This window comes from Nicotiana tabacum, chromosome 7 (assembly GCF_000715075.1).
Source record: "Nicotiana tabacum cultivar K326 chromosome 7, ASM71507v2, whole genome shotgun sequence".
In the NCBI taxonomy this organism is placed as follows: Eukaryota; Viridiplantae; Streptophyta; class Magnoliopsida; order Solanales; family Solanaceae; genus Nicotiana; species Nicotiana tabacum.
The window spans coordinates 137,790,911-137,809,056 of NC_134086.1; the positions used below are offsets into that span (position 1 = coordinate 137,790,911).

An 18,146-nucleotide genomic window follows, 5' to 3' on the forward strand; every position below is an offset into this window, starting at 1 on the left:
TTCCAAAAATAATTGACGCCTTTTTTATATTTGGAAATAATTTAAATTTTAATTTTCTATTTATCCTTAATGACATGCTTTTATTGCCTCAAAATCTTAATGACATGTTCCAAAAGTCTTTAATTCTTTCTTTCTTTAACTCCGTGTTCCGTTTTTGTTATATTGGAAGGCAGAATAGGGAAAGAATCAAAAATAGTCAGATTTACAACTGGCAATTGAAAAATAGCCGCAGTTTGAAAAGCAATCGAAATTTAGCAATTTTTTCATGTAAAGATAAAATCTGAACAAAAACACCCTTGAAAACCCGGAAAAAATTCCAGCATAATATGTTAGAGTTCGAATTTTTTACATATGAAATTCTTGCATAATGTGCTGGAATTTCATAATGTGTTGGAGTTCCAACATAATATGCTAGAAGTTTAAACGAAGGAGCTCCATAATCCAGCATATTATACTAGAAATTTCCGTGTTTCAGCAAAACAGTGGCTATCTTTCAATAACTTTGCAAACGCTGGTTGTTTTTTGATTATCAGTTCGAAAACTGGCTAGCTCGTGCTATTTTCATGGCAGAATATGTATTTAGAAGAGAATCTGGTGCAAACTTATCTGGATGAGATAATGAACCAAAAAAAATTTCTGCACTCAATTCTTCAGTTACATCCACCCACTTCAGCTCCAAAGTCCAAACAACCTGTGATAACCAACAAATAGTCCGAAATCCGAATATTATTATGCTTCTTAAGGACGGTATATTATCCTCTTGCCAATGTTGAAAACGACCCCAAAAAGATATGGTCATTTTAAGTACATCTATAACGATCAGATTTATGTCCCTTCGCTAAAAATGGCTGCAGAAAGTCAAATTTCTTGTAGTGGATCAACTGCAGTTGATGCACATGTTGTGATGTTAACAGGGAATAGTAACTGCAGTTGAGTTTTCATAGTCAGTGGCGTAGCTTGGAAATTGAACTAAACTAGGATCAAGTGGTACTTAATCAAAAGATCCTTAAGATCATAGGTGCAATATGTACATAATCTTTGACAATTAGAACAATATCTGCAGAAAAAAATTAAAATTTGTTTTTGCTTGATCAAGTTCTATATGCAAGTTATGATAAAGATTTGATATTCTCCTTAGTCATTGGTGGAAAGCTTGCTCATATTGGGAGATGAGTTTAATATACAACATAAAATTGAACCATGAATACGTATACATCATCTACTATAAAAATAAATCTAACTTCTAACTCATCACCTAATAATCAAATGTTGGGACATCATCAAAAGTAGCAGAAAATGCTCTATATGTGGTCCGATCAATGACGCTTCGGTAAGGATCCTCCTCTCTTTTCTTAAGCAAATAATTCACGCTATTTTGAACTTCATATTTTATATGCAAGTACAATTCTCTTGCTTTCTCTCTGTCTTTCAACAAGTCCTGCCTTCCCTTTGTATGAATAGGTTTTCCAAACAAGTAGTAAAAACGACCGGGTACCTTAGGTAAAATGCCCGGGAGATACAACGTTTGGTTGGCAACCTCCCCAGTCATGTCCCTCCTACAGAAAGATTTATAGAACAGTTAGGTGGATATAACAATAAATGGTTCAGAATGAAAGAAGCAAGAGAGGTAGGAGCAAATACTAGGAAACGAGACAAAAACAATAGGGAACCATGAATGAACCTGACTGTTACACCCATCCTCGCTGCCAGTTCGTTGTCACGCCTTATCTGATCACTCAATATAGGAATCTTTTTTAGGTCGTCATAGTCGAGAACTAACTGCAATCAGAACAGCTAAGATCAGGCAAGAATATGCTGAGAAATGGTATATAACTGGTTCCAATTCCTAGTATGAACAAGTATATACAGATCAAAGGGATAAGTGAATAGTTCTTCCTTGTTCTACTTCTTCTACTTCTATGAGTTAAATTTCTCTTTCAAGATCAAGTTATTCGAAAATGCAATATACCCAAGAGAAAATAACTCGCTGCATCTTCCAAATTGAAATGAGACTAGCTAACAGATACGTGACCAAAGCTTTTAAGGGAAATAATATCAAGGAACCAAAAAGCGTCATTATTTCTTCTAATGTTGCAAAGGAAAATATATGTAGGACAGCATAAACAAACCTGTGCTATATCATCTTCCCCAACAACGCCAAATGGCACAATTGTCGCACCAAATCTTGCAGCCATTCTGATGAATTCTGGTTGGTCAGGCCAAATCACCTTGTACTCTTCTCCCTATCACAAATACAAAACCATCAACATAGGAAATAACATCACAAGGAAAAACCCTAACTTGATGACAATGAGGTCATCGTTATTTTCTCGTCATTTCGATGAGGTACACTAGAAGACAGCCAGTCACCAGTCTTTCTCTTCAACTTACCTTTGTGAATAGCAGTTACAGAAAAGCACAGAAAATTATACTAAATCCACTTTGAAGCAAACATTTCCAAAAGAAAAGGTGATATTCTCACTTTGTTATTGGGAATACCAGTTGTAACATATCCCTAAAAGAGACTATGACTACATAAGCTCTGTCGAAGTTCAAGAATATGAGGTGCTTGCTGTTATGTTAGAAGTAAACTGTTAATAGTTAAAATGATAAGAGTGAGAATATTTCAAGATTCAATTCTCAAGTAAGACATATCACACAATGGACAAATATTATGCGTATTGAGGTTGACTTAAAGTGTGTCATGTATTCATCGTATCGTCAATTATTTGATACATTAAGTCTCTTCTCTTATTTTCCAGCAAGAAAGCACTGCTTTATTATTTTTGTGTTACTAGATGTCCATCAAATTCACAAGCAAAATGAGCTTTAATTGCTCATTAACGTCACTGACATCATAAATAATTTTTTATTTTCCAGTTAAATTAGCATCCTCTTTTACGCCCTTGACATTCCAGTGTATGGAACTAACGAGAAGTAACAGACAACCTAAATCTCTAAAACTTTTCCAATATGTCCAGTTATATTCTTAACTAACTTGATGGGAAGTTCAGCCAAGTTATAACTTATAAGAATCATGAACCAACACATTATGCATGTTAATTAAATAACACATATAGAGACATTTATACACATGCAGAAATGTAGTTTTCCATCATCAATTTCACCATTTAACAACTATGAAATGTTCTATAAAGAGACACACTAACTAGACAAGTGTATATCATAGTGGTTAGCTTGCCATCAAATGGAGACCACTGGCTAAGGTGAATAATTACAAAACTGTTAAGAATCTCCTCTGTGAGCCTTTCTGTTCAGCACTGGCCTTACTTTTAGCTAACGGTACTTTTCCTTTTCTGAAGTGAGTTATTTTTAGCTGTCCTTAGTTGCAAGGAAATTCCATCTTTATGGTTTTAGGCATATATGAGTGGTATACTCCCCATGACTCCACTATTCATTAAATTCCTCTAGTTACAGAAGAAAATGTATCTACAAGCAGAGAATTCCAGTATTAAGTACCAGTAATTCACATCCTAGCGTAAAGGTAAGGAACTGGAGTCAAATAATGACTTTAAAGTGGATAACAATTTTAACAGACTTGTAGGAGAAGGCATGAACAGCAATAGTACAAGGCTTCCCATTAAAATAGAAGATGGAATTAACCAAGGGAAGATTATGACGCACCTTACGATGTAAGGCCTCACGGGCACCACCAGGATACAGCAGAACATGTGACTTTGTTGCAAGCAACTTAAAAAAGTTGCTGGCAGTGACAGGCGTAGCTCCATATAGTCTCAGCATATCAAAGATTGAACTTTCGTTAGTTTCACTCTCAATCAGCTGAGTGAACAATGTTGGATGTGCTATACCACGAAGTAAAATTTTCTTCTGCCTCAAATATTCTTCAACAAGAGGGATTACTTCTAAACCCATAAGCATGTGATAACCAACCAACAATACAGGGCCTTCACATGGGACCCCTGCTAGACCTCTTACAATTTTCCCATTTTCCATTGTGGATAACATAACTGAACCAGTAAAATTGATATACCATCTGCAATATCATTTTGCATAATATTAGCTGCAAGGTGCAAGATATTAACACACATGCATTATAAATCAAAAAGGTAGCTGAAAATTTGTTAGTTTGATTGGCGTATTAAAGGAAAAAAGAAAGACTTTCTTTTCATGTAGAAAAATTGAGATACCATCTGCAATATCATGTAGAAAAAAGTATTTTCTTTCATTTCAACAAAATAAGTACTTTCTTTTCATGATGTAAAAAAAGTATTTTTTTTTATTCAATAAAATGAGTAATTTCCTTTTGTGTTGCAGAAAAGATACTTTCTTTTTCAACAAAATAAAGTATTTTTTTTTTTTAGTTATCAAGCTCAAATGTTAATGTTGTTCTTGTGTGAAAACGTAAAGTAGCACATTAGTTCCTTTGTGTTTGTGTGAATTTTGAAAAGAATAATTAAATTCTTAAAGAAAATAGAGTCCGGAGGGAGGGGGTGGGGAAGGAGTACATGAAACATGGGGATTTTGCGGAAGGTGGGTTGAGGAGAGTAGCATAAAAAATTATTTTCCTAAAAATATTTTATACTCTCTAACCAAACACTAGATTATATTTTCGGGAAAAAATTTTCCACTCACCAACCAAACAAGGGAAAATAAGTGATAAAACCACTCATTTTCCAGGAAACATTTTCCTTCATACCAAACACACCCTTTATCTGTTTGGTTTTTAACATGCCGTTTTAGTATGTCAATGGAGCTTTTTGCGCAATGTAACCTTAATTCCAAGAAACAAGTTCAAAAGAGAAGTTTTTAGAAGGCCAAATACATAGACAACCCAATAAACTTGGCCCAATTTTTCATTTTGGCCTTTAACTCAGCCTTGTTCCATTTTGACCCTCCAACCCCATTTTTTTTGTTCCACTTTGACACAAAAGCTGACTAGATTCCATGTGTGATTTGCCTCACCCTTGTAGACGCGTGAGAGCCATTTTTTAAGCCAAATTTCATACTCCCATCGTAGAGGCGGATCTAGAATTTAAATCCTATGGATTCAATTTTAATGTTTTTAACATTGAACCCATTATATTTTTAAAGTTATGGGTTTATATCTATTTTTTTTACAATTTTAATGAATTTTTACATATAAATTTTTACTCCCGTCGAAAGTTATGGGTTTAGTTGAAATCGAAGTTATTACTGAAAATATATATAAAAAATATTTTTTCCACGGGAGGGGAGCAGAAAAAACGAAAAAAATAATAATTTGAAATGACAAAAAAAAATTGCGGGGGGTGGGTGGGGCAATGGGGTGGGGGTAGCAGCTGCATATTTGTCCGCGCTGCATTTTTACCTGGGATAAAAGTTTTTGTGTCAAAGTGGAACAAAAGAACCCATTATATTTTTAAATGCTATGGGTTTATATCTATTTTTTTTACAATTTTAATGAATTTTTACATACAAATTTTTACTCTGCGTTTCAGTTGAACCCGTAGTTATTATTGAAAATATATTAAAAAAATATTTTTTTCCCCGGGATGTGGGCAGAAAAAATGAAAAAAATAATAATTTGAAATTACAAAAAAAAAAGTTAAAGCTGCATTTTTACTTGGGAGAAAAATTTTTGTGTCAAAGTGGAACAAAAGAAATGAGGTTGGAGGGCCAAAATGGAGCAAGGCATAGTTAAAGTGCCAAAATGAAAAATTGGGCTAAGTTTAATGGTATGTATATGTATTTGTCCTTTTTAGAAGAGAAAAAAAGTTCAAAAGAGAAGGATGACAAATTAGCGTCATTCCCCTGGTTGTTTCAACTAGTTCAATCACCCCTTCCTCTAATCACTTATTCAAGTAATTTTGTCTACCGCGTGGACATTCAATGATGGTCTATCAGTGAAGACTTTGGCCAATCTCTAGATTCAAATTGACTCAACCTTCCTTATATTGCAGGAGGGATTTCCCATCTCCTTTTCCCCTTGAAGTTTAATGACCTTACACAAATCGCAGTCAACCAATTCAAGACTCTTGCATTGTGGAACTTTGTTAGGCAGTGACTATTTATTGTTCTAAATGCAAGTCAGCATAGGAATTCATCACAGATTCTTAAATATATATTTGCTTCTCCACGTCTTTATCGATAAAGGGTAACAAATAGAGGTTAGTTGAATATTTTGTCAAAGTAGGTGTGGTTCACAATTAGTCATATAATTTAAATTAATGTTAAGCTGTAGTTCAAATCAGCCCTAATTTGTATCACATATGCTCGACTACACAAACATATGTATTCTACTACAGACTGCACAGGGAAAGAAAAGATCATGCAAACAAGTGGGAGAAAGAACAACGAGAAACAAGGAAGAACTACTGGGAAAAATAGAAAAGGGAAAAAAGGGATAAGCTTATGCTCGATGATATGCTACAACCAAGTATTTGCCTGATGCACCTTACACTCAAATAGTCAAATTACCTAAAGTCCTGGACTGCTTTCTTGAACTCTGACATACTAGGAGGCAGAAAATCCATGACATAATCATGCCTTTTTGAATGACGATATTTACTAGTACCTTTGATGATGGATAGCAGATTAATACCATCTTCCTGCACAATCAAAACTGCAGTCAACCAACTGCTTCAAAGTTCCCACGACGGAATCCATCCACATAGCATAAGGTCATGTTACAGGAATACAACTACCAGTCACCAGACTCACCAAAAACCATAAGAATCCAAAAACAACCTCTAATTTTCTGTCTTTTTATTAGATTTTCAACTGCAGATTTCAGACAATTTCAAAAAACTAAAACAGAAAGGGAAAGAGAACATAGAATTACATCTGCATTTAGCAAAAGATAGGATTTTCCATTGACTACACTCAGGCATTGAGGGGGATGTACACTAAATTGAAATGGAGAAGGAATACGCACCGACTTATTAACCCTCTCCAGGCATGAATATCGGATACCATTATAGCTTTAAACTTTTAACGAGGGTATGGAAAAAGTATGTCAAGTTATAAAAGGCAAAACACAATAAAACAATAATAATAAAAATAATAATAATCTTAAGCATGCTCAAATGCTATTATTATCTAAGCTGTGTAAAATGTGGCAATTTTATTTTTCTAATGCTACTTTTACTGCAAACTTCATGTTTGAACTTGATAAAATCTTAAGCATGCTCAAATGCTATTATTATCTTAACACCGAACACCACTTGAGAAAAAAAATCTAAAAGGTCCAGATGGACTTGTACTTATAGAAAACTTTTAAATTATTCAATTGTTCTAACTTCGAAAACTAAGAAGTGCAAGCGGCAAGTGACAGCTTATTTTGGATCAGTAAATTAAAGTAAGAGTGAAGTGTTATCTTAATATCTATTTCTAGGGCACCTAGAGAAACAAGAAAAACAATTGGGGACTAAATCAAATTATGAAACTTATTAAAAACAATGATAAGTTATTGAGGCTCCCTACAGCTACCGTCTGATTTATTTAAAGTTACCACAAATATAGTAAGGACAGTAACTCCTGAAAGAAAGCAGTTAGTTTTATTTCTTTAAAAGGAAGAAGCATGATAAGATCCCAAAAAGGGAAGAACTCCTCACTTACCAATAAAATAGCATGTCCATTGTCTTTGAAGTACCGTACTTTGCAGTTTCTTAATGAACTTGCTAGCCTCTGAGCTTCATTTGCACTTGGAAGCATGTTGTCCTTGCCACTATACATTACAATTCAGTTCCATCACTTCTTATTTAAAAATGTTTATCCACTAGGAAGAATAAATTCAAGCTCATGCATGCATGGAATACAGAGAGAAAATCCTACAGAGGATATTAGCAATCTTTTCCTCATAAGGCAGAAGTATGCTCGTAAGGATATACATCAATTTAGGTTCCATGAGATTTTTTTCACTTTTCAGAACATCAATTAAGAAAGATTAAAGAATTTAATGGAACCGAAGGATTATTATGGAAAAAAAATTGACGCTTATTAACTATTATGACCCCTAAAGTATAACAACTGATGAAAACCTAAGTATAGAGTATTTCTCACCTTTAGTTCTGCATGAGTTATCCCGGACAAAAACAATGAAATTGATTATTGCAATTTCGTAAAGCAAATGGTAACTACTCCAAAACAGACTCTACCCATGAACTTCACCTTCGCTGTAGTGCAAGATATTTGAATTAAATGTTTTGGTCCAAAGACTACTTATAAGCTTCGTACTGTACGAGATGATCCACCAAAAAGAGAGAAAACGAAAAAATAAAAAGAAAAACCAAAAAAAAGAAAAGGTGAAGAAACATAAACTAATTCTTTAGATAATTGGTCTAGAAAAGGCCTATGAGGCATAACTACAAGGCCTAGTGTACCAATATTCAGAATTGAGCAAAAAGCTTGAACCTACATACCCGCACAAAAAACTTCAGTCACAACAACATAAAGAGAAGTAGAGAACAGAGATCAGACCTAGCAAGCATAAGTACTTCAGCGTTAACAGCATGGAGACGGGAATTTGAATAAGATGAAGCAGATCTAAGAAGCTTCAACTTCCAGAGAAGAGTTTCCTTTGGTATAATATCAGCCACACCCTGAAGAAAGGGAGCGGGATACAATTACTGTAACGTGAATCCCTTTACAATTTCCTATCGGAAAAAATGACATGGAACTTCAAATCATTTGACTGACCAAGCATAAGAATCTATCTTCTTAGTTCTCTTCTTTAAACAATGGCCGTTCTTCTTCTTCTAGTATGCACATTGTCCTCTTCTGCTACTTCTAATTTTGGCCTACTCTTTTCTTCTCTTTTCTACTCTCTTAGTATAGTTTCTAGAGTATTTAAACATGAAAAGTTCTGTCACTCATACAAGGAGTTCTGTTTTAATTTGATCCAAGCTCTGACAGAACTATCATTTTGGTTAATATCATAGTTATTATCCTAGACAACAAGTGAAGAAACTGAAACTAGCACTTGCTAAAACCAGTCTATACAAAAGTCTTCCTGTAGCAATAGAGAAACCTAAATCCAGGAAGAATCAAAGTAGTTCAAGCAGAACTTACAGAAAGGTGGACCAGGAAAGCAGTGAGGTTGTCAGAGAGATGTTGAATAATTTGTCTAGGAGGAAGCATGGAATCAATGTTAACCATCGCCATCTTCATTGGATCACCTGATGCAGAAATGGCACATTATTTTGTCGACAATATGAAGAACTTGCCAGTTGCAACTGCACATTGTTCATCAATGTAAAAGGGAAAAAGGACGAAATAAAGGGTTATAAGAAATATATCCTCTTCAACACAATTTTCGAACAGGAAAAAATCAACAAGAACTAAGAATGCATAAGCAACTCAATTTTGGATTGATGTCTCATAAAGTTCCGAGATTACTGCAAGGTATAATCAAGATTTATGTGTGGTACAAGTTTCTAGTAGAAGAAATATCAACACTATGAACACTCGAAATATTATTCAGCTAAAGAGGAAAATGACGACATCAATTAACACGCAACGGTTAAAGGCAACACAGATCTTGTAAAGGTCAGAAATCAAAGAAACATTTTAATAAATGCACCAAAACTAAACTTGGAAGTTAGAGATGGTTATATTCTGGGGAAGAGATTGAATTATACCCATAATAAAGCTCAAAAGATAAGGGACTGTCACATGAAATTCATCAGGCAAAGACTCTAGAAGAGGAAGCAAAGGTTGGAGAGGCGTCCTGCCAAATGAAGTTGCTGAAAGATACAGAAACTGAAAATTAGATAATGGATTACTATAGCATGCCATAAGGAGTTACAGTAAGAAGTTGCTCTCTTTCTGATAGCTTACCTGGATTAGCTAATATAAGAACAAGGTCAATCTTAGGGTTACGAGCAGCAACAGCAAGAGCCAAGCACCCTCCAAATGAATCTCCAACTAAATAAATAGGCTTGTTTGGAGATGAAGCATGCCTCATCTTCACAGTTTCCTCGACATATTCCACCAGTTCTATACGATTTAAGCAAATAGAATATTATCATAAACTATATTCTTTTCCAGCTGTGATAAATCTCACTTACAGATGAACCAAAACCAAAACACATTCAGATAAAATCAACATATGTCAAAGAAAATATTCTGAGGTCATAGCTGAACTCCAAACTTGCAAACGGTAAAAGCCAAACTCTCAATAACTGAACCCACAAAAGAAGCATCATTCATAATTTCCAACCCCAATCTCCAAAATGGTAAAAAGTACACCTTTACCTTTTATTCCAGTTCTTAAAGCTTTTGGCTGGCGGTTAACCATACAAGGACAACTATATGAAAAAGAGAAAGAAGTAGAAAGCAAGAAAACATAAAACTCCAATTTCGCCAATTTTATATTCCCTAAGCATGTGATTAAGTAGTTTGGTTCTCAATTCGATCATTTAAAAGAGAGACACATGTGAGATAATTGGAGAGACATACATAATGTCAAACTACTGCCTTCTATATTGATTCCTTCCAGCAGCCTCCAATGTTTCTTCTTCAAGTAGTCACCCAAATTCTTTCTATCAGTCCTTGCAAATGCAGGAACCTATGATATTTTTTAATAGTGACCTCTTTCGGTTGGTGATTTTGTACAGTAAAGCTTCTAAAAAAGTGATACTTGTTGCAAGTACAACATAAATCCAGAATAGATGGTTTCTCAATTGAACCAACCAACATATGCACAAAGCAGTAATTAAGAGAAGAAATACTATACCTTCAAATGGTGTTCGATCATACACAGGAATATGCAAGCACCAAACCTGAAAAACTCTGCAACAAGCAAGTTACAGTATCATATAATTGTGGAATCATGAAGCTGACTGATTGCTGCCTCGGCATCAATAGGGAAAGAACAATACCAGAACCAGATGAATATTATTACATGTTATAGAAGAGTGTGCGGTACTTACTTCCCAAGAGCCTTCTCATGTAAAACAAGACCCAAACCAGTGCCATCCATTCCTATACATTCGAATAGCATTCTAGTTAGTCATTCAAATTCAACAATAAAAACTGTATCTTAGGAACAGCATGCATGGCTTGGTGAAATGTATTGCTACATCTAAAAATGCAAAGGAAACCCTACAGAAATTCAACAACAAAAACTGTGTCCTAGAAATCGCACGCATGACTTGCTGAAATGAACTGCTACATATATCTAACCGATTCAAAGGCTTTTCCTCAAAATTTAGGACTACAAATACTGGTGTTAATTCCCCTATCTGTACCACTAAATTATAACAAAAGCTTTGTTCAATCATTATTTTTCTTTTCATTTTGAAGATTACCAGGCAGATAAAGAAGGAGAGGGGAGTCTTTCAAAGGAGGGCCAGCTGATATGGGAGTAAACCACCGCGGAGGACCTCCATCGGGCTTAATAATGTCCGATGCTATCTCAAGAAAATCCTTCACAGTTTGAGTTCCATATCCGTCATCCCAAAGGGGTTCCAATTTGTCTTGAATATCCTCTTTGCTCTTCTCCTTAATACTTGAAGTCAGATGACTATTTTCCACATCATCTACTGGGATAACTTTCTCCTTTTCCTCAATAGAAGATACACCATTAACTTTAACAGTATCTGAAGACAATAATGTGGAGTCCCTGCTAGCTAAGCACCTGATTTGAGCTATACACTGAGGCTTATAGTCTTGGTTAAGAGCAAAACGAGGGGTTGCCCAGAAATTTCGCAGAAGAGAAGCCATGGTTTCTGCAACCAATGGCCACAAAACTGCAAAGTTCAAACTTTTGAACAAGTACTGAATAGGCTCCAAAATATAGGCCCTCTCTCTCACTCTCTATATGTTTATGAAAACAACACTAGAAAGCGAAATTTAACCCGTTTTGTCCACCACTACCATCAAAAGGAATGACAAGAAGAATAGCAGGTGAAAGTGAAAGATGAATGCCTAATTTGCAAAAACAAAGAAACTTTGAAAACTCAAGACTTCTCTAATCACATGAAATCTGAACCAACCAATTAAAGAAAGCTTAAAGACACAAAGTTTTGTTAGATTCTTGTCTAAAAAAAAGTCTATTACAATAAATAAACACACAAAAAACAACAATGAATTCACCACTAGTACTTCATAGCTAATCCAGAACAGACAAATTACCCTCTCAGTGAGGTGAAAGTGGAAGGTGCAGGGAGATATAGTAAAATAAGGCAAGTGGGGTCTGACAAAACTACACTTTTTACATGTGGCCTTACTTGAACTAGTGAAACATACCATCCAATTACAATATTTTACAAACTTCTTGGAAATTTCTCGAGATAACAAAAGCACATGCACTGTTCATAATTCATAAACAATTAAAAATTGTAAATGAAGGCGGGATTGGATGTTTACTTACCAAATCAGAAGAACCCATATGTGGCTTTTTATGGGAGTTACACTCCATTAATGGAAAATTTTAAAGGTAAAAAAATGCTAGAACTTTTTCAGAGAATGGAGAATCTCGTAAGTAGCTTGAATTGTTTGATGGTGACTGTTGGTGGAGAATTTGGTGGCAGATTCTATAATTTGCAAAGTACCTAAAACGTTTCCTTCTTTTTGTTTTCTTCTCTTTCCTTTTCCTTTGAAATATTTTTAACTAATTTTTTTTTTTCCATAATAAATTCTTAATCGTAGTCAATAGGAAAATTTGCACCTTTCTCTTCAAATACTTTGATATGTGAAATTCATCCATTTGAGACTTTGAGTAGATATTTTTTTCGTAAAGACTTTTTTCTATGTGACGTCTCATTTCAAAATCAAATACAGTAGTTAATATGCAATTTAGGTGGACATTGATCTTTTCTGGATTCGTTGTCATTGTTGAGCAATAATGAATAAATTAACATTTATCTTCTTTAGATTTGCTGTCATTATTGAGCAATAATAAATAAAAATAATCATTACATTAGTGTTCTTGTTTGACAAAGTTAAGGACATCCCTATCTGAAGTGACATTTGGTTAGTGATGTTGACTAATACTGCATAAAATTGCTTTTATTTCCACAAAATTTTTATAGAACGTAAAATAAAATACTTTATTATTAATATCCTATTATAATTCGTACATAATATGTTTCTAAGCTTTTTTTTTTTTTTTCATCCATGCATAACTTATTTCAAAACCAAACAATCCCTCCCTGAAGGTCATATCAATTATGTGTATAACTTATTTGGAGTTTTGTGTTTCTTTAAACAATTATCCCATTCAGTAGAGTTCTGTGAAAACACAAAATCAGAACTCATATAGAGCAATTCTGTGGGTAGAGTTAACAACGACCTTAATGTTAATTTGTACCCATTTACACCCCCCCCCCCCCGGTAAAGCCAAATTACCCCACCACCCAAAAAAAAACATAAATAACTCAAAATTCCATTTTCCTTTTCCCTTACCTTTTATGTGAAAATGACACCAGGTAGCCACTTTTAAGTATTTTGTTTAAAATATATCCACATGTTACAATATATTCAAAGATTAGTCAATTTTGCTCAAACTTCAAGACAAAGCATCCTAGAATTTAAATCTCAAAGTTCAAACTTTCAGGACGTGTCCTAAAGTTCGAAAATTGTATCCAGAAGTTCGAATCTTATGTCCTAAATTTTAAATTAGTAGTTCAGAAATTCACGACACTTAATATTCTAAATTTTTGAGCTGCTAATTTGAAATTCAGAATACCTAGTCCTGAAGTTTGGGTGAATTAGTTAATCTTTAAATTCATTGTAAATTATAGATATATTTTAAACAGCGGGCTTAAGGGTGGGTATTGCTGCACTTCGCCCACCTTTTCCTCTTCTCTTATACTGCATGGGCTTGGGTCTGCTGGGATCGAATTGGGTCATGAATGAGGCCCATTATTGTCCAACCTGATAATTAGGTCTAGCCTTTTAGTTTTTAATGATTGTTTTTTTTTTCTTAAAAAAGAATGAATATACTTCTTAGATATGTCGGGTTAAATATTAATATTCCCCGGTTCTGATAATTAAAGTCTCTGACAGGTATCCATTCTTTAGATTAGAGATGCCTCCCTCGAAGAAAAGCAAAGGTAAAAGCAACTCAGCCGAGTTAACTCAGCCGGCTGTATCAACTCCCAAAATTCCGGCGTGCTTCCGCGCCATTCCTCCGTCGTCCGTCGCCATCACGATCCACGCCAAGCCAGGGTCGAAAATCGCGACCGTCACTGACTTGGATGACGATGCAGTTGGTGTCCAAATTGACGCACCTGCTAAAGATGGTGAAGCTAATGCTGCCCTAATCGATTATATAAGCTCCGTTGTTGGGGTCAAAAGAAGACAAGTTTCTATAGGTTCTGGGTCGAAATCCAGGGATAAGGTCCTCATTGTCGAGGATGTTACTTTACAGGGTGTTTTTGATGCTCTCGCCAAAGTTTTGAAAGATCAGTGACAGAAACAACAGATCAAAGGAAAAGAATTTTACAGGGCAGAACTGGAGACTCTGATCGTGTAAATAGGTGCCAAAATGTGCAAGTACATGAAAATACTCTTTATTACCTCTTCTTAATGTCCTACTATTTTGTGTTGTTTCAACTGATGTTGCCGGATTCGGTTTCTCCATCTTTGCATTTTAAAAGTTCATGTCATTTCTGAACTGCTGGATAATTGAAATGTTTTGGAACAATTACACTTAGACCACATAACGCAAATTGGCCCATATTTCAAATCTTTAACCGGCTTAGCCCAATGTGTCATGATTTGAAAAGAAATTATTGATAGCTATCCGATTTAGTTGTCTGAAGCTTCTGCTTTGCATTTTCTGCTACAAATAGTAGTTGATTGTGTGCCAAAAATTAATTTCTTTAAAACCTTGGCCTATTATCGTTTGGGTTACAGATTTGCAAACCTACTTGCAGTGTTTGCGGGTGGACGTAAGAAAATTGAAGAAGAGAAAATTAAAGAATAGACTATCGAATAACATTCAAAACTTCGATTTCGAAAATAGCATTTTTTAAGTTTGTTAGTTGTTTGGATCGGATGTTGGTCCGATTAATTGAAAATATCAAGAGGAGTTCAAAATTAAAATTTGAAGTGATTTGGATTAGATTTGAGCAATATTTGAGATAAATTTCAGAAAAAACGCAAAGAAGAAGACTAGTAAGTTTTTGTATAATGATGTATAATATTATATAATAGTGTATATGTGTATATAAATACCTCTTATATACTATTATACTCTTTTATATATCTTTATACAAAACGTCTGTATAGGAACTTCTTCCACGATTTTCATGTCACGACCTAAACCGATGGGCCGCGACGGGTGCCTGAATCCTACCTGTCGTCCACCCCTAAGTATACGTCTAAGATATAAATATGAATAACATCTGCTGAATTACGACAATAACATATGTGAAGAAAACCTGTCAACAAGGCATATGTACGTATACAGGCAGAATACAGTGGGAAAGCCGGCAAGGCTGCTATAGAGAACTATACATCCAAAATTGAAAGCCGACAAAGCCACATACAACCCAACTAGACATACTGTCTACAGATCTCTAATGGAAACATAATTGTATAAAGACGGGATATATATACACACACACAAAAACGTATCGTACCAAATTCAAAAGCAGCTCCAGATCAAGTGAAGCACGCCAACTCTCGCTGATCAAGGATCCTAAGAAGGGGGACCCCCGTGAAATAGGGCATCAGTACGAAAAATGTACTGAGTATATAAGGCATGAAAATTAGTATGTAAAAGACATAGATGAAACATGGAATGCAGAAACACTATCTTTAAATCTGAATAACTCTGTAAATTCTGAAACGTTTATAATGTCATGCACGTGCGTATAAATATCGTGTCATGCATAGGTATGGGTGTACATCATATCATCAAGCCACTGATGGCATCCCATCATATCATCTCGGTCACTGTGGACAATATCATCAACATATACCAGCTGATCAGGTGGTGGTGCGTATATAACGCCGTAAACTTTTCACATATCCCATATACATATATTTACATATATATGCGTATATAACGTCATCTGGTCATGGGTCAATGCACATGAGTGAAATGCATGAAAAATACGTAATAATCTCAATATTTCTTCCGGATAAATTTTTCCAACTGCGTATTATTCTGAGACTCATGAACAGAAAATTATCATGGGGAATCAAGAATATAGACACCCCTAATAATTCTATGAATAGAGTAATTTATGGAAACTGTGTATTTGTTCGTTTCTTCAATATAATTTGGACCATGCCAAAAGAAAGAATGGAGGGCCTTAACATATATATTCCTGGAATTATTTGAACGGAATAAAGCTTCTGCTTCCGTGAAATATGTTAGAATGAAATTCTGCCTGAATCCCTTGAAATTTTGAAACGAAATTTGGTGGCTTCTTTGAAATTTCAATTGAAAATTTTGAATTGTTGAACGAAATTATTCTGCTTTTCACGTTTTTGGTTCAAAGACAGAATGCAAATGGAATTTATTTTGTTCCTACGTTCTTGGTTTGATTTGCTTCTGTTTCTAGCCTTGGAATGGATTTGATATCAATTTGTGATAATATCACATTTGTGGATTGTCAGATTCCTTCGAGGAGTTATCTCGATAAAATAAACTTTTCTTATTCCTTAGGTGTAAGACACCTATTTACAAGAGTTATGAGTCACCCTTTTAAATTGGTGGCTTTGTGCCACGTGGAGAGTGGGCGAAGATTAGTAATCTTTACCCACTTATTAGTTAATTGGGTAATGTTTCGTTATTCGGTAATTAACCAATTATCCGTATAATTTAAAAATTACCCCAAATTACTTTAAAAATCTATTTAGTTTTAATATACTTCATATATATACTTTATATATTATACTACCGTGGTCATATGGTACCTTGCATGGTACTAGTTCGTAATTATCGGGTATTATCGCTCGACCCATATTTTACTCCAAATTGGCCACTTTCAACGAAACTCGTTTTCTTTAATTCGTATACCCTTTATCCTTCATGACACTTATTTATCGCTTGTTACAAATAGCATAAATATGTTAACATCAAGATAATATCATCCCCGAATTCACGTCGGTTAACTGAAAACGAAATTTTAACGTACGAAAACGCGATATGTAACATTTCAGTTGCAATTTTTGTTCAAAATCATTCCAAATCTCCATTAAATGACTTCAAATTTAGTATACAACCTCCTTATGCTATTTCTAACAAGTCTAAAGGACCCTCATTCCAAATTTCTCACAAAAGCAGATTCGAAATTTAAATAAACTTATTTAAGCTTGTTTAACAATGATGGACCAGTTTAAATCTTTACTAAATGACTTCAAATTTTGTATACAACCTCCTTATATTATTTCTAACAAGTCTAAACAACATCCACTCCAAATTACAGATTCGAAAATTATATTAAAAGCTTGAGAATTTTTTTGAAAAAATTGAATAATAATTTCGAAAACCTATTTGGAGTTGAATGTTGAATCTTAGCCTATTATTTTTTGGCTACAGCTTTGTGAAGTTAAATATAAGCGACTTAGTTACAATGTATGTGTGTGAGTTGTATTTATATGTAATTCCCCCAAATGTTTTTTGTTTGATGGAAGAAAAAAAAATTAAAGTCTCTCAACAACAAAAGGAATTATCGATAAGCCAACAACTTCACAAAACCATATTCAACTCCATAGGGGTCGTTTGGTTACAGAGTTATCTCGAGATTATAATTCATGGATTGTAATCCTGGGATTAATAATCTCTGGATTAAGTACCAATGCTTTGTTTGGTTCATTGAATTAAAAATAGGATATACCGTGTATAATCCCAAAACTTGTATTTGATTTGAAACTAAATAAACTTGAACAAATCATTTGTTTCAATTTTTAACCTTAGTTATTTTAGAGACTTAGATATATTTAGTTTTTTTAAGAATAAAGATGGGGATATCACAAAAACCAAAAGAGATCTATAATATAACTCTATAGAATAGAAGTTTTGTAATGTTATAATCCTTGTCTTGTAATATTCTAGAATCAAAAGATTGGATCACTACTTTATTATTGTTCACTGCTTGTTTTTTAGAAAATGTTCTAGGCCGGTTCCAAAATTGATCACATAAAGTTTATAATCCATATCATATTCTCTGTTCATTCGTTGTACTGTTATTGTTAATGGAGTTCAATTCGAATTAATAGGACTA

The 18,146-nt window shown here is 34.3% G+C and overlaps 2 protein-coding genes across 3 annotated transcripts; one reads left to right on the forward strand and one right to left on the reverse strand.

Moving 5' to 3' along the window:
* Positions 1–1,076: 1,076 nt before the first annotated feature.
* On the reverse strand, positions 1,077–12,699 carry LOC107831099 (phytyl ester synthase 1, chloroplastic-like). 2 transcript variants are annotated; one of them, XM_016658826.2, is made up of 13 exons: positions 12,335–12,699; positions 10,893–10,944; positions 10,697–10,752; positions 9,799–9,957; positions 9,600–9,704; positions 9,031–9,137; positions 8,440–8,561; positions 7,579–7,687; positions 6,439–6,569; positions 3,646–4,015; positions 2,130–2,243; positions 1,682–1,779; positions 1,077–1,556 (listed from the first exon to the last, which is right to left on the reverse strand). In XM_016658826.2, the coding sequence occupies exons 2-13, from the start codon at positions 10,940–10,942 to the stop codon at positions 1,256–1,258; spliced, it is 1,722 nt and encodes a 573-aa protein (XP_016514312.1). In that variant the 5' UTR covers positions 10,943–10,944; positions 12,335–12,699; the 3' UTR covers positions 1,077–1,255. The 2 variants fall into 2 exon arrangements, with proteins under 2 accessions (XP_016514312.1, XP_016514310.1); XM_016658824.2 differs by lacking the exon at positions 12,335–12,699 and adding an exon at positions 11,271–12,105.
* A 1,294-nt stretch (positions 12,700–13,993) lies between these two features.
* Positions 13,994–14,377, forward strand: LOC107831098 (uncharacterized). The gene has a single exon (XM_016658823.2). It carries the CDS (start codon positions 13,994–13,996, stop codon positions 14,375–14,377), a length of 384 nt encoding a protein of 127 aa, XP_016514309.1.
* Positions 14,378–18,146: the final 3,769 nt, after the last annotated feature.